General features: G+C 38.8%; 1 protein-coding gene across 1 annotated transcript in view; it reads right to left on the reverse strand.

The window, feature by feature from the left end:
* The window catches only part of MAP3K1 (mitogen-activated protein kinase kinase kinase 1), a 75,121-nt gene extending 53,004 nt beyond the window's left edge, over positions 1–22,117 (reverse strand). Inside the window, 1 exon segment of the mRNA XM_020997371.2 lies at positions 21,644–22,117. Within this exon segment, the coding sequence (XP_020853030.1) occupies positions 21,644–22,086 (443 nt within the window). The 5' untranslated portion in view covers positions 22,087–22,117.
* Between the last annotated feature and the right edge of the window lie 902 nt (positions 22,118–23,019).

The following is a 23,019-nucleotide window of genomic DNA, read 5'->3' on the forward strand; positions in this document are numbered from 1 at the left end:
TGAGGTTCTACCTCACACCTATAGTTAGTAGAAGGACTGCAAGAAAAGAAGCACACTGAAGCACTCACTGTTGGTGGAGTTGTGAATTAGCCCACCTATTCTAGAAAGCAATTTGGAACTACGCCTTCAAATTTGCTAAATTGTATAAATACAAACCCTTTGAGGAAACTATACCACTACTAAGCCTATATCCCCCCCCAAAAAAAAGAACAATGAAAGAGGAAGAGGTCCTTTATATGCAAAAACATTTATAACATTCCTTTTTTCAGTAGCAAAAAACTTGGAAACTAAAAGGATGACCATTATTTAGGGAATAGCTCAATGAATTGTGGCATATGAATGTAATGAATTACAACTATGCTATGAAAAATTATTAAGATGCAGTTTTCAGAGAAACCAGAGAGACTTGTATGAACTGATGCAAAGTGAAGTGAGTAGAATCAAACAATTTATAATATAATGTAAAAATGAACAATTTTGAAAGACTTAAGAACCCTGATCAACATAACAATCAATCAAGATTACAGAGTTCAATCAATGAAGAGTGTTACCCATCTTCTGAGAGGTAACAGAGGCCTTTGATAACATGCTCTTAAATCATTTCTCACAGAATTTATATTTTAAAACTCTCTAGCAGAGGATCTCTATTACTTACATGATAAAACAAAATCCTTATCCTAGATTTGCAGTCTTCCAATATTCTGGATTTCACCTATCTTTCCTATTTCATTTTATTCTCTTCCCCCCTCCCACAACCCCATACCCAACTATTCCAGGAATACTGTGTGACATTCCATCTCCTACCTTCATGACTACAAATAGGCTATACCCCCTATATATCTGGAATGAACTCACTCTTCACTTCTGTTTCTTATAATTCCTTCCTTCAAAATATAGTTCAGTTGCCACCTCCTACTGTACACAAGACCCTTCTAGAGCACTCTCCCCACCCCTCAAATGTTACTGCTGAAATTACTTAGAATTTATTTGTCTATATGTTGTTCTCACCAATACTCAACCCATAGCTCCCATGTAGACTCCCTGAAGGCAAGGAATTTTTGTCTTTGTATCCCTAGTATCTAGCACACACAGTACCTAGTACCTGGCACATAATTATTACTTAATAAACGTATGCTAAATTTTAAAATTAAACCTAGGTATGACTTCCTCATAGTATACCTATCCAGTTGATTTTTTAAAAATCTAAATGAAATTTGCATGTATCCTTATTAAATGTACTTTTATTAGATTTGACCCACTGTTCTAGCCTATTGAGATCTTTTCGAACTCTGATTCTGTCACCTGCATTACCTCTCACTCCCAGCTTTGCTGAAAGTTTTGTAAGCCTTCACTAATGCCTTTATTTTTTTTCCCATGTACTGATATCACTTTTGTTGAGGCTTTCAACATCTTTCTCTTAAACTACTGTAATAGCTTCCTTCCTCTAGTCTCTTCCTTTTTCCATTCATGCTTCACACTACTGTTGTCCACATCATCTTCCTAATGCATGGCTTAGGCATGTTACTACTCTCATCAAAAAACCTTTAGTGCCTCCCACTGAAAGTATTAACTCTTGATCCCAGCAGTCCAGACTCTCTACAATGGAGCTGTAACATAACCTTCCAGGTTTACTTTGTACTATTTCCCTTCATGTACTAGTCCAATCCAACTAGACTCCTCTCCATTCTATCCTGTCTGTTCTTGCTCACATTATGGGTCCTTGTTCACAAATGGACTTTTCTTGCTAGTTTCTTCAACAACCAATCTGAATTGTAGGAGTTCCCTCTTCCTACTCTTTAAGGCCTAACTGCCATTGCTCTAAAAGCCATCCTTGGCCTTCCTGTTCCCCAATCCTTGGCCAAAGTTGATCATTTCTCCTTACATTTTTCAAAGCACTCTGCTTGGACCCTTTCCTTGCATTTATCAGTCTCTCCCTTCAAATACAGTTATTTGTGTACATGTCTTTATTTTCTACATTGGCCCTTTTAAAATCAGGGTCCTTTGAACAGGATTGATCTCCTAAGTTCTGTATGGACAAGGATCATTTCCTATCTTGGTAACTCCATTACCTTCTGAATGATACTTTATTTTAATGCTTCCAAGACAGTAACATTATATGGGTTCTAGTTATGGAGAAGTAGAGTACTAAGAAGGATAAAATAAGCACAAATAATTATGAGATACAACATTAAAGTATTTGGATGTCACAAAAAGAGAGAAAAAGAAAATTAAGTCAAGGCCCCAGACAACATGGATCACTTATACCAATTTAGCAGAGACAAACTTTTTAACCTTAGGCTGACTTCCCATTATCACCCAATATATTTAAGAGGAGGTTTTTCCTTTATTGTCAGTAGGTATTTGCTTTGGGAATGCAGAGTACTACATACAATTCTAAACAAAATAGGTTCACATATTTAGGAAGATAAATCTATTTAAAAACCACGAACTATTCCAAAGATCAATACAAATTATTTTTTAAATTGTTCATCATTTTGGATTACTTTACTGATTCCATTCATGAGCTTGGATTAGCTGCTCATAGAGCAGAGCTTTGGCATTTGTGGAAAATGTTTAAAAGTACTATGAATTGAGAAGTGTGAAGAAAAGTAAAGGAGTAATCATCACAACTTGCGGAGGGTTTTAATCTGACTAAAATAACTCACACAGACTTAATTCTTCTGTAGGGGCATTTGCATTTTAGAAGAAAAATTTTTTTTTATTAACCTCAGTTAGTTTTTAACTAGTGAAACTAGTGTTATCGTAACAGGAGGAGAATTTGGATATGGGAAATTTTGTTCTCCAAATAAAAACACATGCAGCCTCCAAGTATATGAAGAGTCCATGATTCCAAAGAAACATTAATTAATGAAGGTTAAGTTCCCAGGCCTATGCAAAAAAAAAAGCCTATTTACCTCATTAGACATATGAAGTATTATCTGCATAATATGATTTAACTTCATTTAACATTTCTATGAGGAAATGCATACCAAGTTCCAATTCAGAACTCCTCCCAGTCCAACAATTTCCCAAAGCAGAATGGAAGTTGAGGCTCCCTAGCCATATTCACATAAATGTTAAAGTCTTTATGTCAGCATAAGAAATATTATTTCTCTATATCAAAAGAGAAAGCCAGGCTCTAAGCTTCACCTCATTTTTTTTTTTTGCTTTTTGGTGAGACAATCAGGGTTAAGTAACTTGCCCAGGGTCACACAGCTAGTAAATGTCATGTGTCTGAGGCTAGATTCAAACTCAGTTCTTCCTGACTCCAAGGCCAGAGCTCTATCTACCGCACCACCTAGCTGCCCCAGTTTCACCTCTTTCTCCTGCTGCCTTACGAAACATGGAGGTGTGAGATTTTCCTGGCAATATTAAGTGTGGCCCAGTGGCTATTACCCCTTCTAGAAGGCTCTCAGAAATGGCAGTAGTAGAGACAGGTCCTAATGCCAGGTCTTCAGTGCTAAGACACAGCTAGGACCTTTGGGCAGCTCTTACTATCTAATGCTGATGCTAAATCAGAAGACCTTTGTTTAAATCCACTTCTGCTATTTGTACAAACTACTTAATCTTCTTGGGTCCCAGACTCTTCATCTATAAGTTGAGGGGATTTGATTCAATGGCCTTTAAGGTCTTTTCTAGCTCTATGACCAAAATGAAAAAAATGAAAAATAAAAAATAAAACTTAGGCCAAAGGCTCCTGGGATGTGAAAAGATCAGGTTAATTTTTTCCAGATTTATCAGACTTCTCTTAGCTCAAAGAATTTCACTGCCCACAGCTTATGTCACCAGTTAACTTTTGTCCCATTTGCAGCAGTTGGCTGGGGAATCCATTCCTCTCTGGAGTTTCCCTTCTCTGATCCCCAAGGATTCAAACAAAGACTGCATCAGAATCTGTCAGCGGTGTGACTCCATGAAGTCTACTGCCGCTCTTGAGCAGGCTGATCCTTTGATATAGGGTCACTCCAGCAGTACTGGCTGGGGCCATGTCTGTCCTGACCTGACCCAGTATCATCTTTCAAGGGTCAGAAACTCTCCCTACCCCCTTGATCAGCACTAGGTCTATCAACAGAACATAAAAATGGAAGATCACAGGAACCTGCTGGCAATCCACTTCCATTTTCACCTGAATATAAGTAAAAGGTCCACCATACCCAGGACAGAAAAACACAGGAATATGGTATATTCCTCAGATGGCACTCTTTCCCAATACCTTAATGGCAACTGATTCAGTAATCATCTATATCTAGGATCCAATCCAGCCATGCTTCATTCATTTGTCCTCATATCTCATCAGTAACCTTGCTATTTCTTATTTATCACCTGCCACCTTCCAAGTTTTGAACTATAATTAGGCAGCTAGGTGGCATAGTGGATACAGCGATGGGCTTGGAGTCAGGAAGACCTATGTTCAAATCTAGTCTCAGATACTTATTAGCTGTATGACTCTGGCCAAGTCATTTAACCTGTTTGCCTCAGTTTCCTCAATTATAAAATGGGGACCATAAGAGCACTTGCTTCCCAGGGTTGTTGTGAGGACCTAATGAGACAACTGTAAAGTGCACAGTGCCTGGCACATGGTAAATGTTATATAAATGTTACTATCATTATTATGGTTTTGTTATCGTCATCATCAAATCAAGTGACATCACTCCTCATAACAGTATATTTATCTAGCTCCAAATGACTCTTTCCATAGTTTCTGTAATTTTCCCAAATCAAAATTACCATTCGAGGCCCTTAACTCTCCTATGTGTTGTTTTCCACATCAGAAAGTTAAATTCCTTCCCTGCAAGAATAATCTTTGATTTTATAAAATAATTTTAAAAATTTATTCTCTTCCTTTAGAGTTTGTTCTTGCCCAAATAATTGATACTATTATTTTAACTACTTTTGAAATCAGTCATTAAGTATTTAAGGATTTGATTTTTGCTATAACTTAAGATGAGACTGATGATGATACTTTTTTTTCAGGTTTATTACATGGGGTGAGCCAAACTTCATCTTCCTCAATACCCACTTTCAGTCACTAAATGATGAAGGGCTTTGAATAAGAGGCTGAAGGATTTGAATTTGTATTTATATAACCCCACTACAAATACAAATCCTCAGTTTTGTATTCAAAACCTTCAGACTCGTCATCGATAACCTGTCTTGGTCCCGACCTAGCTATCATTTTAACAATTTGACTTAATCAACATTAATTATCCCATGAATCTGTGCTCAGTCCTGTTTGCCCAGGTCACTGAAAAAAATGTTAAAAGGCAGAGATTGCACTTACCAAATCTGCATACGACAAAGCTGAGAAAGATAGCTAAAAACCTAGATGACAGATGGAGGCTCTAAACATTCTTAAGGGACTAGAAAATGGGGGAAGGGGTGAATGAAAAAGCATTTAAATGCTTGCTATATATGTCAAGGACTGTGTTAATCAGACAAAATTTAAATGGGATAAATGTCTTTATACTTGGTATCAATGAGTCAAGAATGCCAGACAAGGCAGCCAAAGGCAATGCCATTTTACGATATAATGAGAAGAAAACAAAAACACAGCTGCTGACTCAAATAGTGCAATTGTCACTATCTTGTTGAATTTAATATTTATTTTTAAAAACTACAGGTAACAAGTTCTTCATATAATTATCCTGTTCTTTATATACTGAAATATTTGTGTTTGATTATGATAATTGTTAAATATATATGTATGCATTTTAAAGCAAAGCATTGTCTCCAGGGTGTAGAGAAGTGATAGTTCCACTATATTCTGCCCCAATTAGACCACATATAAAAAATACAGTGCTCAGTTCTGAGTGACACCTATAAAGGCATGTGAAGGAGGATATAAGGGTAGTGGATGGCATCAAGATAATGCATGAGGATCCTCTACTCAAGCAACCAAAGATATTTTTAGCCTGGAGACAACTTAAAGTGGTACAACATTTTTTTATCAATGGGGTATGCTATCAAGTTGAGAGACCCTTGCTTTAGATTAGATGACCCTTGAAGGAAGAAACCTTGTTTTCCCCTCAAGCCTGATATAGAATTCACTGCTTTACTCTAACCTGTGAATATTCTTAATCTGTACTACTCACCTGACTCAAGATACAATTTACAGCTGTCCCCATGTCTGCCTCCTTACCTGATGGTTCTAATCTCTGGAATTCTCAGTTGTTTAGGGTCCTAACACCATGGAGTACCGTAGCTTTGAAGCATAGCTAACATATCCCTAAATATGTAGTAATTATAAGTGATAATTGATTGATTTTTTTTCTTCTTTTAAACAGGAAGGGTTGCTCTTGCATAAAGCAGACTGGTAAAAAGCAAAACTCTAACAATGTAGTATGCAAGAGGCCTGGATAAATTTTAAAAGGAACATTATTTAAAAGGTATGGGTAAGAGGAAATACCATAAGGCCATTAATGTGCAGGGTCAAATATTTAGAGCTAGAAGAGACCTCCAAGGTCATCTAGTACAACTACCTCATTTTACAGTTGAAGACTTTTATAAATATGTCTTAATTAAAATCTTGCTACAAATCTTAAAAAAAAATTCATGAGTTTTCCCCTGATACCACTTTCAATACAGAAAAACTCAAAGAATAATACTTACTACACATTTTCCTTCCCCAAATATATACCAATTTATGTGGCTGAAGGGGGAGGAAACCCACTATTATATTATTTAACAAGTCTGGGGTTTTGTTTGCCACAGATAATACTAAGTGATAATGAGCAGAAAGATTTGACTCCATATAAAATTTAAAGTCATACATTACCTATTACAAGACATTTTTTAAAAAAAATTAAACACTGAGGAAATATGAAAAATTACACTGAAACTTTCCATAATACTGTTATGGAACTCTGCACACAGCAGATCTGTCCAAGGCAATTTACTGCTTTTAAGTTCCAGAAAGACTTTATTATGACACTCTAACCTATAATTTGATCCTATTGTAAGAACCAAAAGCATCCTTATAGTAAAACACATAGAGAATTAAACAGACAAGTTATTTTGGCTTACAGTGAGAAATATTCTTGAAGTTAAACTTTTACTGTGCTGATATTTAATAATTACAGCATAAGTCATACAAATTCTCAGTATTCATTAATCTTCATCAAGGATATGTCATTAAATTTCATCACACCACATTATGTAGTTTTGATCATATTACACAGCAGGTTACTGAATTCAACAATGAGATGATTTTGGACATTAACTGTTTTACTTCTTATCAGAGAATTTTAGCTCAGGAAGTAGCTGAGAGAAAAGAAAATAAGATGTCCTTGAATAGAAACTTTTCCTCTATGATGTCAAAATTGCCTTGCTGGACAAATGCCTGCACAGCATTTGAGAAGTTTGTTTTTCATGCCTTTTCCCACCATTTAAATTCTCCAAAAAACCCGCTACTGGTAGTGGAAATGGATAGGAAAATTTAATTTTACACTGCTATCACAAACTGTTTAACAGCCACAGATTTTGCCATCAACAAACAATGCACCTGTACTGTGGACTAAATACCAAGGATGATGGCAAGATGAGGGATTCAATCCTCCTATGGTCCAGTTCTCTTTGCTCTGTTCCACTATCAGACTCTATTCCAAATCTGAATCAAATTTCTAGAAGATATATGCTTTCGATCACAGTATAAATGGGATCAGGGCAAACTCACCAAAAACTTTAAAATAATCTACTAAATATCTATTATCATATCAGCATTGTATTGTCAGTTTACTATAGAAAACATGGCATGTTTGGCAGCATGCTTTTAAGAAGCAGACACTTGTAAATGTGATAAATTGAAAAATGCCTAATTCCATGCCCACTACTAACTAAATACAGTAAATGAAAATATTCCATTTGAAAACAATTTCTATATTGCTGAATTACTGTCAAGAAACGATTCATGATGGAAATATACACATCAAATAACTTCCAAATGCACTTTTAAAATACCTATGATAGGGAACAAACATTTCACTTCCAAATATAGTACAATTATGCACAAACCACCGTCAAGTGCTTACTATGTGGGAAATATAATGAAGTAAAGAGTAAGTAAGCTAGGCTTGCCTTATTTGTCCTTCACTAGGACTTGATTACATTACCAACATTATCTCTTGGAATTTAACCCTGATCAGAACTTGGTAACTGTTTACTACTTTGCTCTTTCATTCCCTCAAGAGGTTTCATAAACTGACAACCAGAAATCTGACTTTGACAAGAGAACTTCAGGATTAAGCATTCACTACACAGATAGATGTTTTATCATGTCCGACAAGGAGTATGTTGACTCTCAGTAAAGTCTGTTCCAGATAGATACATAGTACCTAGCATGCAACCAAATCATCATCCCTCAGTAAGCAGTAGACATTTTTCCAGTGACTGTATAAGTAGTAGCTAAAGTATTAACTGGTGGCACACTGGGCTTGGAGTCAGTAAGACCTGAGTTCAAATCCTACCTCAGATACTTACTAAGCTGTGTAACCTGGGCATTCACTTAACCTCTGTTTGCCTCAGTTTTCTTTGCTATAAAATAGGCATACCAACAGCATCTCCTTTGAAAGACTGTTATGATGATCAAATGAGATAATGTTGGTGAAACTTTTAGCACAGTGCCTGGCACACAGTAGGCGCTATATAAATGCTTATTCCCTCCCCCCCATTCATTAAAAGCCTACTATGTACAAATTATGATAGGGGCTGAAGACACAAAGACAAAAATAGTTCTTGACCTTTTAGAGCTCTCATTTTACTGGAGGTGGGGAGGCAAACTGTGTACACAAATAAATATACTCTATAATAAAGTAAATAATATAATACATGGTAAATAAGGCACTATCAATTGAAAGTATCAAGGAAGTCTTCACAAAGGAAGTGGTACCTGAGCTGACTTAGAGGAGGACAACTTCCAAAGGGTGGAAAGGAGGAAGCTGAGTGATAGAATGTCAAATTCAATAGGCCAGTAGTCCAATTCATGAAGGAGGATAGTATGGAGTAAGAATAGAAGGGAAGTGGTAGCCAGCCTGTGGTGAAGATATTAAATTCTAGGCGGAGGAGTCTGTATAACATATCTGAGAAACTAAGCCTGTGCCTTAGTTAAATTATTTAGGGAGTTGCATGGAGGACAGACTGAACAGAGACCAGGAGGAAGAACAATGAGAAAGTTATTGCAGAGGATATCCCAAAAGACTTGGTTTGCTTAAAGCAGCAGGTTTTTGGGATACTCTATATGAGTCCAGGTGATACTTGATGAATGTTGGTATTAATATGCAGTTGTGAGGGCAGAAATGGATGAATGAGAGATGTTACAAAGGTAGACTCTCCCAGGCAACTGACACAATATGGGGAAGAGGAAGACAGTCAAGGGTTACTCTAAGGTTATAAATAACTAAGAAGATGGTGATGGCTTCAAGTTTAAGGGGGAAAGTATGCATTTTGTTTTGAGTCTGAGATGTCTATGGGAAGAATTGCAAGAGAAAATGTCCAAGTAAGAAACTGACAGCATGGTCTCAAACTTCAGAAGATAAGGGTATTATATGGATTTGGGACTTAAAGGATATGTTTAAATTCTGCCTCAGAAATTTACTGGCTATGTGACCATGGGCAAGTTTCTTAATTTCTGTGAACCTCGATTTCCTTATCTGTAAAATAAGGATAATAATAGTACCTACTTCCTAGAGTTATTGTGAGGTCCGAATGAGGTAACATACATGAAGTCCTTTGCAAAACTTCAGGAGCTGTATAAATGTAAACTATCCATGCCAAGGAAATAGGGAATGGAAGATACAGCAAAGAAGAGTGAAAGAAAAGGTTAGAGGCTGAATGAGATGGACATTTAAGTGTGCCAGGCAGAAAGGGTCCATTTGTTGACCAACTGACACCAATATAATGAATATGGTTTTCTATAGTCATAATATACTCTTTGCTAATGTTAAAACAAGAGATCTCACCTTTTGTTCTCCCTAGTTGATCAATTTCATTTCAACTAGCAGATTATATTTTAAATCAAAGCTATGTGAAGAACAATGGAAGCAAATGTATCCTATTCAATATAGTGGTAAAATTAATACATTTAAAAATAAGAATAATATGAAAATAAAATATATCCAATTAGTAAAAATGCTGGCTTCAAGACACATATAAACCTAAAGAAAAATGGGAAAAATCAGTAAAACCAATAAAACTGCCAAAGAAACAAGTTAAGACTAAGGCTAAGTGATCTTTGGAGATTAAAAACAAATGTACATAAACTTAAAAATTATTACACTGGATTCCACTTGCTTTGGATCAACAATAAAGCTGCTACAGGATAGCTGAGATGAGAGAGAAAGAAGGCTACTGAGAACTTCTTTTTCCTCAGTTCCATTTCCATATGTTCATAATTGTGCCCTGCATGTCCTCCTATTACCAAGGTTTCTGAAACTTTTCAGATATATTGCCATCAACTTAAGAGAATGAATCAAAAAAGGAAATAAAATGGGTACAAAGTTGGAACTAGCAAAATTTCTCCAAGAAACTATTACAGAAATGGTGCAAAGGAAAAAAAAAAGAAAAGCTAAGTTTGGAGAAGCCACTACTCAATTTTCATCCTACCTAAAAGTGTCAGACTTTTGTACAAAACAACCTTCAGGTAGAGAAGATGCTGGCTGCAGATACCCAGAGAATAAGAACATGACCAATTGAAAGGAATATGTATTTGTGTGTGTGTGTGTGTGTATATATATACACACACACACACACACACACACACACACATATATATGTGCATAGATGAAATCAGTGGATCATGATTTAGCATGCTAAAAACCCAGAATCAAACAACAATACCCACCCCCACTCCCCAATTAAAGGAATAATCAAATAGGAGAAGCAAGAGGGAACAATGTCATTCAAGGAAACCAAGAGAAGGGGGGGGAAAGAGTATCCAGCGTAAAAGAAAGGTCAACGGTAAATTTCAGACAGGCCCAAGATGAGGACTGAGAAAAGGTTCTTCATTGAGTTTAGCAATTAAAGGATCCTCAGTAATCTTGGAGAGCCAGTTTCTTTGGATAAGATCATAAATTTAACACTGAAAGGGAACTCAGAGGAAATAAAATCTGACTCATTTTACAAGTGAGGAAACTGAGCCTTAGAGAGGTGAAGTGGCTTTGACCTATAGTCACACAGGTAGTGCTAGAGATAGAATCTGAAGGCAGGTCTTTCTAACTCCAGGTCTAGCACTTTATCCACTTCACAGAGGATGACAGACTGTCAAAGTACAAAAGTTCTGATGATGCTGGAGACCTGGACATGCTTGTAGACAGAAGGGAAAAAGCCAGGACAGAGAAGAGGGCAAAGGGAGGAGCAGGAGGTCAGAGGAAATTGAAGAGGAGAGACAGAAGAGAAACGGAAGATTAAGAAACTGGTAAAACAAGCAAGCTCCTGTAGAAGACAAGGAAAGGTGGGGCTCAAGGCATAGGCAGAAGATTTGGCCTTGAAAAGAAGGGCCACATTTTCCTCAGATCAACAAAAGTAAAGGGAGAGAGAAGAGGCAAAAAAAAATAGTTTCAACGTATGAAATAGGAGAGATGAGGAAGTTCATAAGAAATGGCTTTAATTTTCTCAGAAGTATGAACATGCTAGCAGCAACCAATATTTTGCTAGGTTCCAAAAACATTTTCTCCATGAATCTATCTCAGAAATAGAGCTATGATATGTTTTATGACAGAAAAATTTACAAAACTTAGGATTCCACTCAACTTTAAAAATTTTCTCAAAGTAATGTCTGACTACCTCATTAAATCTTTTTCAATTATTTATTTTTTTTAAATTAGTACTTACATATTACGAACAAAAGATTTCCTAAAAGACCTACTCCAATGCCACCTCCTGGCAGGATGGTAACCCTGGGTTTTAAAAGGCTACGAAAAAGAAAGAAACCTGGTGCAGTCCTACACCAAACACAGACTGAAAAACACTCTTTTTTATCATTATGTATGGCTGAGTTCAAGGATAATCATCACCACAAGGTTGGCCATAGGGTGATGTTTTTAGCTGCAAAACCTCAAGAAGAAAAACAGAAAAAGAAAATGGGTGCAGACTGTATACTATTACTTAGGTGCATACTAAGGGGAGTTATGTCCTCCATTAGTGAAATACCTACACCAGTGAAAGCACAGCTCCTTGAAATATGTCACAATGTAGAATCTTAAGGGTTAGAAAATATCTCAACCTTACGTACTAGAAATTTAATAAACGCTGTTTAGTGTGATAGGTAATGTATTAGCATTCCTGGTAACTGGAAGTATCGTGTTCTTATGATATATCTCCTGTCTATCCTGCTCCTTTCAAAAAAGTAGTTTTATATTTAAGAGGGGAAACAGGGCAATGGATATGTTAATTTATAACAAAATAATACATGTTTTAAGGGAAAGATCAATACACCTTCAAACCTTGAAATATTTAAGTAGTCACCAGATTGTAAATTTAATTCCCTAAACTACTATACATAAATATTTTAACCTAAGTCCATGTAAAAAGGCCATTGTGCTATATATACAGTACTAGGTTTCTGACACATCACATTAAAAATTTTGAAATTAGTTTGTTACACAAAATGCAGCATATCTAGTTATCTGTGCTGTGATCCAACTGCTTTGAGAAACAAAAATAATACATCAGTAAAAGAGGAGGAAGTCTTGGCCCCAAACAGTCAAGCCTATAGAACCATTACTGTAGTCAAGATGTCTCTGGCCAATATTCTAACAGAAAAGAGGCAAAGAAGGTACAATGTAGCAAAACAATAAAGCTTCTAACATGTTACATGCTAACTGGATAAATTTTACAGGTACTTTTGTCTTTGTAAAGGGCATACAGAAGCAACTCAAGTGCTTTAAACTGAGTATATTTCAAATGGCGGCCAATATAGTTTGATGCAAGAAGAGCAACAATATTTCTGCATCCAACAGCATCATTTAAATACCCCTTACTAAAGAGCAGAATTCAATCAATGAGCTTAGATTCCACAAAAAGAAATTACTAAAAGTATCCGAAGAATCTTGTATTTAACTTAGGTTTACCTGCTACTGCTTTGCTTTTTTAAGGATCTGAGTTTCAGTGAAAAGAATGTCACATTTGGTATCATTTTTAAAACTTCAGCACCAAGATAACAGTTTTTCTAAGTGTTTAGAAATACCAACAGAAACCCAGTATCTACTCAAAGATGAACCAAAAATGCCCCCTTTTTGAGCAGAGGAAGAAAGGTAGGGACAATTCTCTTAATCAAAATGGAGGAAAGGGGCAGTGAGGTGGCCCAGTGGATACAGCACCGACCCAGAAGTCAGGAGGACCCGAGTTCAAATCTGGCCTCAAACCAAACACTTGGACACTTACTAGCTGTGTGACCCTGGGCAAGTCACTTAACCCCAATTGCCTAAAAAAAAATGGAGGAAACCTTTGTCCTCAATGCTTGCTCTATTTTGAATAACTGCCACCTTACCCTAACATTTTCAAAAGTGAATTTACATAAATTATCTCATTAGGTTCTGTATAATTACTATTTGTCAGATAAGTAAACTGAAACTGGAGTTGTGATGTCCCCAGTGACACTGCTATTTAGCAGACAAGCTGGAGAAAGTAAGTCTCTGACTCCAAGTTCAAGACTTTTCCATTAATTTAGCAGAAAACTAGCAGAAAAAGTCTAGAAGGAATCAGTGAAAACTTAAGGTATAAAATATTTTTTAGCGAAATTCAGTGTTTTTGTTCAGAGGAGTATGGTATAGAGGTGACCCTGGACTTTTAAAGGTTCTACCTGCTGAGTGAGAGCAAGACAGACTGCTTCTGCCAAGTTGGAAAGGGTTAAGTACGGGCCCAGGGATGGCCTGATTGTCTGCGATCCTAAGACCAACTCAGTTATGTCTAGAGAGACTTAATAAGTCGGTGGTGATTTTTTCAGCCAGTGTAATTCTCAAAGACAACTAAATAATTAAGAGTGGACTCATCTGCACTGGTGGAAGGAGTACCCATACCAATGAAATTGCATGTCCTGGAAGTATTGAAATATTCAAAGGACTCATTTTTATTGATTTTTTTTAAAAAAAGCTTTGGATTAGTCTCTTAGATTTGAAAGATGAAATTAACTTCTCAAACTCTATCTTATTACCAGGATCATATGATGTTTAAAATTTCAAAGGGTCTTAAATATCACATCTAGTCTGACACTTTATAGAAAAGGAACCTAAGATACAAAAGACATTAAATGACTTGCTCAAAGAGACACAGACAATAAATGAGAGTAAGATGGATTTCAAAGCAGTCTTCTTACTCCAAATCTTTCTAAATGTAACAACAAAATAGATAACATTTATATGTTGCTTTAAGACTTATAATTCACCCTTAACTCCACTGCTTAGCAAAGAAAGAAAGAAAGAAAGAAAGAAAGAAAGAAAGAAAGAAAGAAAGAAAGAAAGAAAGAAAGAAAGAAAGAAAAAAAGAAAGAAAGAAACTTGTAAAGAGCTTTACATGTTTTATCTCATTTGATCCTCACAACAGCCCAGGGAGGTAAGTGCTATTATCATCCTGGTTTTACAGATAAGGTTCACTATGTAAAGTGACTTGCCTAAGTAAGTGACAGGCTGAATATAACTTTAGGTTTTACCAACTCTAGGATCAGCACTCTCTCCACTACCCCATATAAACACAGACAAGAACTGCAGATGATGAAAAGGCATGCAATATCAAGACAGCATCCACATCAATGGGTCACACTACCTTAATTTGTCTATATGCATACACGCACTAGTATCTACTCTCAATGATTGCTTAAATTTCAACACATATTAACATTTGGAGACACAAGGTTGCATTTGTATGAAACACTGTATGAAAATTTACAAAAAGATACAGTATTTCCCTTCAAGAAGCTCAATGTCTTAATCAGTTTATAGCTTAACATGTTAACAATAAAATTTTAAGGGTCTTCAGTTTTAACATTTTAAGATAAGCACTTAGGAAAATCAAATTAATGGACATTATTTTGATGTTCAACTGGCAAGGTATCATAAATTATTCTGGTACAAAGTAAATCTTAATGGTAGTCTATTTCTGTTAGTATACACCTCGGTCTTCAATATCTTGTTGACAATAAAGTTTACTGGGGCAGCTAAGTGGTGCTGTAGATAGAGTTCAGGCCTCTATCAGGAGGACTTGAGTTCAAATCTGACCTCAGACACTTGACACTTGACACTTATTAGCTGTGTAACCATGGGCAAGTCATTTAACCCTGTCTCACCAAAAAGAAAAAAAAAAAGAAGTCAATAAAGTTTACCATTATCTTTACATGTGAGTGGGTACAGCTAAAGTACTAAAGAAGGGGAAGGAAAGGAAGGATATCAACTACAGTATGGAGCTTGATCTTAAAGGTATCTCTAAGGGTCTCACTTCCAAAAGTCAGAAAAATGGGAAGGAAATGTGCATTTAAAAGTACCTGTCTAGTGGCTTTTAAGCAAAAGACAAAACCAAACACTAGTTTGTACTTCTCCTTGACATATTTTTCAGCTATCTTGATGTACTCAATCAAATCATTTCACTTGATATTCCAAAGAATGTAAACATCCTAACAAGAGAGCACTTCCTACCATCATAAAATACTAAGTCAACTCTATAAAACATGTTATGTATATTAGTAATAATCTCATGTATTTCTTCCTTACTTTATATGAAGTAGAGCATGTTGTAGATTTCTTTACATTGCAGGATTAGCTGACAGAATTGCTATTAATGATAAAAATTGCATTTAAAAGTCAGTGTTGGCAGATATTGAATTTCATCCCATTTTTTGCTTTCCACACCCCCATTTTGATTTTCTCTTGCAAGAGACTATCATGCCTAGACTTGTAGTCCTGTGTGTACTGCTCAAAATGTGTAGGCAGGGGCAATTTGAAACTAATCAGTACCTCGAGTCTTCTGCCAACACTATAAACTGGAAATGTAGCACAAATTCTGACCTAGGCAATGGCAAGAGAGATTATTCCTCCGCCCCCCACCAACAGAATGAAACACTAATATTCAAAAGATACAAATAGAAAGCAGAATAAACTTCATAACAAGGTACCCTGTGTCATGCTAACCTTGAAGGCTACATGGAATCTCCCCAAATACAGAATGCAACATCTCAGTTACACTAGTGCTCCAGTGGCTTACACACCTACTCAGCCGTAAATATAATTTAGTGTTGACTTTAATCTGGACATCTCATTAAGATTCTCCATGAATAACAATACGCATTACATTAACACCAACTTGTAATTTTGTTTTTCTTATAGTCTAACACTATAATCTACACAAAACAAACCATTTTCCCACCCTTATGCTTTGCTTAAACATTCCAGCAATATCTCCAGTGTTATTATCACACATGAGTCCAGGTTATAGCAAGAAGCTAATTTTATAGGCATTGGTAAGCAAGTCCTGTAATTTACTACCAGGGAACTATGTTTTTAAGGGTCAATCTACTAATTGGTCTTTAGAAAATTATATCAAACATCACTAATTTAATGATTTAAGGCATCTGAGCACAAAAAATTAAATCCTTGTGTTTGCCATTCTGTAAAAATATTATTGTATAGACCACTTTAATTCCAGAGGATAATTGCTATATGGATATTTTCTTGAGCATGTTCTCAATTAACATTTTAAAAATTACAGCTGTGTCTCCTTATGCTTCAGCAAAGTAAGGGGAGTATCTAGCTGCTATACAAGAATTAAACAATTCTGGATAATAATTTTCTCTATAACTCATTTTTTTTTTGCAAGGGGGAATAATCTTTGGTCCTATTTTTAATATTTCATTTCTTTTCAAAAAGATTCTGTTTTATTAGAGTTAATAATCAGCTTAGGCAAAAGTCAGATCACCATAAGTCAGTCATCAAAGAAAGCATCCAAGTTTAAGGAACACATATCTTAAATATAAGCAAGTAAGCATAGCAATAACACAGGTGCAAAAAGTCATCTTTCATTAGGATACTTCAGAATTCTACCTCAAAAGACAACTTACCCCTTCAGCTCCCCCCAAAAAGCAGTACAGCATTTAGCAGTTACTTTTTTCTTCTTCAGAGCACCATCACTTATGGGAACACCAAATTTTTCTTCCTAGCAAACCATTTATCATTACCATTACATAGCACCTCTATCCGTTTCTGATTTTGGAATGAACACAACTAAGTGCTATAAACTGATCAGCAGGCCCAAAAGGAGCAAGCTACAGCTGATTTTATTGCTCTTCTAGATATAATCATAAAAGGACTCCTTTCTTAACCTATTTTAGTATCCTTTATTACTCTTCAAAAAAGTTATACAGAGAAAACTTAAAAAAATACAGATTGCGGTTGTGGGTGGCAATGAAGCCTTGAAAGAATATCAATGAACAGCACTACTTCCTGTTTTTTGTATCTAACAAAATGGAGTTATTATAGTGTATTAGAAATCATACATTAAGGAATGCTGGTTAACCAGTCACCCTTGCCAAAATCAGATATGAAAAGAAAACAAAAGTTGGCAACAATTTCTGCCCCTGATTTTTCTCTTTCAACATTACATTAAACTGTCTTTAGTGAATACATTTATTGTCTTAATTTAAAATAGAAGCTAAAACATTTTACAACTATACATTTTGATTAATTTAATCCTAACTTCTGCAACTACCTGCTTTTATTAAGACAGTTTATAAATGCCACCCACAAAAATTTTAGTAAAATACTGATTTCATCATTTCTTTGAGCAATTTCCTAATGATATGATATGCCTGTAAGTAAAAAGTCATGTTAATCACGGTGATGTTTAGCTACCTTTCTAGAGAAACAAAAGATGTAAAGGCTGAAGAATACAAGAGTTATGAAAGCAGCCTATGAAATCTCTTTAGATTAGAAAAAACTAAAAAAGTACAATGTATCTTGTTCTTTCAGGGGGTTACCAAATTGATAGTTTGGGTGGGTGGGTTAAAAAGTAAGAATAGGATAAAATCATTATATCCACTAAACTCACAATTGCCTGTTCAATGAAAAGCAGTAACACTGTAATTTTCCTTCAAAGGCTGTAAGTAAACCCAAAGAAAAAACCCTTTAATTTTGTGACTTAAAGAACAATTCACCAATTCCATGGACAAAATTTATAGGCACAGAACTTTCACTGACGTTTCAGAAACATAAGGACAACAAACATAAAGTTACACATGCACCTGTATATAACACACTGCAAATATGCTTATTACACTTTCTGTATCAAAAGGCTAAAAGCTGTGGTCAAAACATGGACATAACTAAACTACCTGGGGCTCAAGGAGTTCAGACATATTTGAAAATACTCTTAAAAACAATGAAACACTTGAAATTAGCTTTTATGTTATCATTGCTCTGCCAAGGCCTTGTTACTTTCCTCTCTATATGTTTAGTTTTCTTATTATTGTTTTAGCAGATTTTTTTTTAAACCTGAGACTTCAGAGGATATAAATACTACTGGAAAGTAGAAGCTAAAGTGTCATTAAAAGTAAGCTTTTACTACTTACATTAAGAAAGGTTAAACCAAGACATCAAGACTAAGGAGAAATGAAGAAAAACTTGACTATCTTAGTTAAGTATCAGTGCCAAAGTTAATTATGAAATCTTTGAATATATTAAACAAACTGGGAAATATTAAATATTTGGCACAAAATTCTTCAGATATGTTTTGATCTTGACAAACTCCTAATAATCTATCCTAATTAAATCCCCCCAAATACCTAATTGTCCTTGCTGATTTTTTCCTTTCATTTTCATATACTACACATATTTTTCCTTTCATTCTGACACACTATATAAACTATGCCTCCAGTGACAATTCCACTAAATTTTCAAGAAAGTATTTTGATATGCACTATTGTACAATTTTTAGTTTACTCTACAGCCAAAAGGAAAACATCTAGGTTACAAAACAGGAGAAAGAATGAATTGTTCAGGGCCTGCATTCCAAAAATAGCCATGGTTCAAGCCCTGGCTAGGCTACTTACCAGCAGTGTGACTTTGGGAAAGTCATGACTTTTCTAGGTTATGGTTTCCTCATTTGTAAAATGAGAGAGTAGGACTAAATGATCTCTAAAATTCCTTTCAGCTCTAAAGCTACGATCTGAGGAAAGCTTAGTCTTTAGCTAACCAACACTTTTGTGTATGTTATTTCTACTTTGTTTGCTCTTATCTACTTCCAAACATCTGACAAGTGTTAACATACTAACTGTGGCCTAACAAGTTCAGGTATGAATTTATCTCAAATGTCTGACAACCATATAAAAGTAATGTTCTTATTGCTATAACTCTCTATCAGAAAAGAAAAAATAAAATTAATTTCTGGACTAGAAAATTAAAAATTCCAACCTAATGTACAACACAATTTACTTCAACAAAAATACTATTATTCCCAGTTAATGATTTAGTTCAGTCTCCAATGGAAACTACACAAAGGAGATTGAATTTTAAGTATAACAATCAGTACTTTGCAGAAGTTGTTACATATTTACACAAGATACTTATGCAAAAACTTAGTTAAAGGCTCCTCTGTTTTCATTATGACTTGAGGGACTTATCAGTATTTCTGAGTACATTTTAAAATGTTCTTTAAGGATTTGTCATAACACTGCAGCTTTAAATAAGCGAAATTAACCAAGCCCACAGCAAAATTATGTCAAATCATTTTAGCCACAAATCAGAACTAGGAAAACTCCTTGGAGAAGTGATTTTCATTTAAAAGGCTTACACACACAAATCAAAATTATATGTGTGGGTGTTTAAATAGGCATCAGGACATCCTACTGGCGAATCGGTGCAATACCACAACGTTAAAAAAAAATTCAAACGATTCAAAACACTAACTTCTCAACAATTCTTGTTCTGCAGTTTCTCAGTGCTGAGTTTTTCTTTAAGTACGACTGTCACATTTAATGGTTTCCTTCCTTTAACAGAGTATTTTAGAGTTGTCACTAAATAAAAGTCAAGGAAAACAATCATTTTTCTTAGTCACATTACCACTGCTCTTTGAACGGAAGTGAAAAGAATTTGAGATTTTAAATAGTATATCATGCTGTTGCTACTGGAATTTCGTAAGGTGGCAGCGTTTGCAGCTGGCGTGAGCTGAAGCTATGCAAAGTGCGCCCCACTCTCACCCAGAGGTGAGAGGATTGTGGTGGCAGTTAACGGGCTGGATGGCTTGGAAACCCAATGGCTGACACATCCGGTCTAGGATCTTTAGCCACCCAAGTAAATTCAAACTTCAAAGGCATCTCAAAATACAAGTCATATAAGCTCTCAGCTCCTGCAGCCACCACCAGTTCAAAGCATTCTAGGCCCAACGGGTACTTAAAAGCGTGAACCTTCAGAAGTTTTGCAAAGATTGTGGCACTCTGAGTTTGCAGCTCATCCGCCACCACCGCTAGGACCTGGGCTCGACATTCTCCCAACCAGAAAAGATATCCAACCAGTCCCCAAACCGCCCCGTTACCTGCCACAGAACTAGGTCTTCTCCTGGGCAAGCTGAAGCCAGGCGGCGTGGAAGATCCTGGCTCCAAGACAGCAGGTTCTGTCTGTCACGCACAGCATTAGCTGACCGGGCTGGCGCGATCTCGCTTCCTCCTCCTCCACCATACAAACAGCCGCTGGCCCCGGACCTAGCTCCTGCCCACTAGGTTCTAGAGTCCCGCAGCCGGACCTCCCGCGCCCTCTACTCCGGCTCCCCTTTCCCACCCCCAGCAGCAGCCCAGAAGCTCCGCTCCGGTGCAAGCTCACTCCGACACGCCAGCCAAGCGCCACTCACCCTGGGGCGCCCGCAGCCTCCGCATCGAGCCCACTAGTTCTCGGGACACCCAGTCCCTGGGGCATCTTCTCCTCCGCAGCTGCTTCCCCGCGCACTTGGCAAATACAGGGAGCTCCAGTCCAGTACCCCCATCCCCTCGGAAATGCCTCCCGAGCAAAAGCAGATTCTCAAGCTCAGTCTCCCAGAACTACGGGTCGACCAGTCTACACAGGGCAACCTCTCAAGTCTACATACACTGGGCAACCTCCGAGGCTGATCAACCTCACAGTCTACACAGTCTCCTAGATAGGTCAACCTCAAAGTCTACGCAGGGCAACCTCCCAGGCCAGTCAACTTCCCCGTGTACATATGGCAACCTACCAGTCTACATAGGGCAAATGACTAGTCTACACCCTCCTTCTCAACTATTTCCGCAAGCAGACCCAAGCAATACAGAACTGGTGTCTCACATGTTTCCAAACAATAACACTCCCCCCCACCCCCCACCGAGCCCATACTCACCTCCGGTCCTTCCCTCACTCCCACCCCAAAGGTGGGCTTCGGGACCCCGCCCAAAACCGGGGAGCCAGAGGGAAGGTGGTGGCAGGGAGGGGGGGAGCCACCCTGGGAAGATCCTGGTCCCTAGCGGACCCTGCTCCAGAGTCCCCGCAGCCGCTCCGGACACTCTCCCCCACCCACTGCCCCGGGGACTTTCATTCATTCGGGGAGCTCCCGGAACGCTCCCGGGGTCGGGTCGCTGCAGGGCTGGGGGCGAGGGGCGGAGCAGGCAGGGGGGCTCCGGTGCGCACGGGTGCCGAGGACGACGTGTGCGCCGGGGCTGGCTGCTCCTTACCTTGCGGGGGCACCGGCGGCTGCGGGCGGCAGTTCGCTCGGGGCCGCCCTCCGCTCCCCGGGATCGGCTCCCGCCGGGCTCGGGGTGCCGCTGTCCGGCGGCGGCGGCTCGGGGGAATGGCAGGCGCCGCGGGAGAGGGGAGCGGGGGGCGGCGGCGGCGGCGGCGGCGCCACGGGCTGGAAGCCGCCCCCCGCTGCGGCCGGCGGCCCCGGCGGGGCAGGGTCCCCGGGCTCCGGGGAGGGCGGCGGGGAGGCGGGGAAGAGCGGCGGGTCCAGCTCCACGCTCCGCACTTGGCGCAGCTGCCTCCGCCGCCAGTCCGCCCGCTCACGGCCCCCACTGCCCGCGTCCCGCGGGAGCCCGCCGCCGGCTTCAGGGCTGGCCGCCGCCGCCGCGGAGCCCGGTAATCCCGACGACGAGGTGCGATTCCCCGCCGCCGCCGCCATTTTCTCTCGCGGGCTACATTCGCTCTGTCCTCGCGGAGGGGAGGGGAGGGGAGGAGCAGAAGGAGGGAGGAGGGGCCTGGGGCTCGCCGGGGGCGGGAGGTGTGCCGAGCTAGGGCAGCCGAGCGCCGAGAGCGCAGCGGAGGCTACGCCAACGACGTGAGAGACGACGCAAACGGGACTCCGGGAGGGGGAGGGGGGAAACGGGCTGGACTGGGGGCGGGGGCGGAGAGCTGCGGTTGGTCAATTGGAGTAGCGTTAGAAGCCGGGAAAGGGGGGTGGAGGGATGGAGCGCGTAGCAGGAGGAGGAGGAGGTGGTGAATGTGCAGAGCTACGCCCCTAGCGGTAGGAGGCGGGAGTGGTGGAAGTGCAGTCCCCTGCAGGTTGGTGGGAGGGGACTGTGGGAACCGGGGAGTAGTGGGAGACGCCGTAGGTAGCCTGGTCCACCGCGTTCCAGCAGCCGGCCTGGAGCAGTTGTGTAGTGGGCACTCTCCTGCCCAGCCTGCCATCCGCTTCAGGCAGTCAGTCCTTGCAGAGCCCGCGGGAGGAGCTCAATCACAGCTTCTCGGCGCTGCTGTTTGGAACTTGCTCGAGGCAAGTCTCAGGTGTCCAAAAATAAATAATTAGAAGAGTTGAGGACGTGGCCACCGATAGGGGAACACTGGACTAAAGAGCTGATTTTTTTTTAAGAAGGGGGGGTCTGCTGTTCCCTAGCAAAGCTTCTTGGGGTGTGCATGCAATAAGAGCTCTCCTTCCAGTTCCTTGTGCGCAGGTAAAGAATGCGCAGGTAATGACTGATTCTTACCACCATTCAAAGTCCAGCAGGAGAGCTTCCAATGCATTCTATTCTCCTTAAAGGAATAAAAACATAAACAAAAATAAAAGCTCACGAAATAATCAGGCCACTGTCGGTTACATTCTGAAGTCCCTGATTTG

This window comes from Phascolarctos cinereus, unplaced genomic scaffold (assembly GCF_003287225.1).
Source record: "Phascolarctos cinereus isolate Bilbo 61053 unplaced genomic scaffold, phaCin_HiC Scaffold_4;HRSCAF=312, whole genome shotgun sequence".
Lineage (NCBI taxonomy): Eukaryota > Metazoa > Chordata > Mammalia > Diprotodontia > Phascolarctidae > Phascolarctos > Phascolarctos cinereus.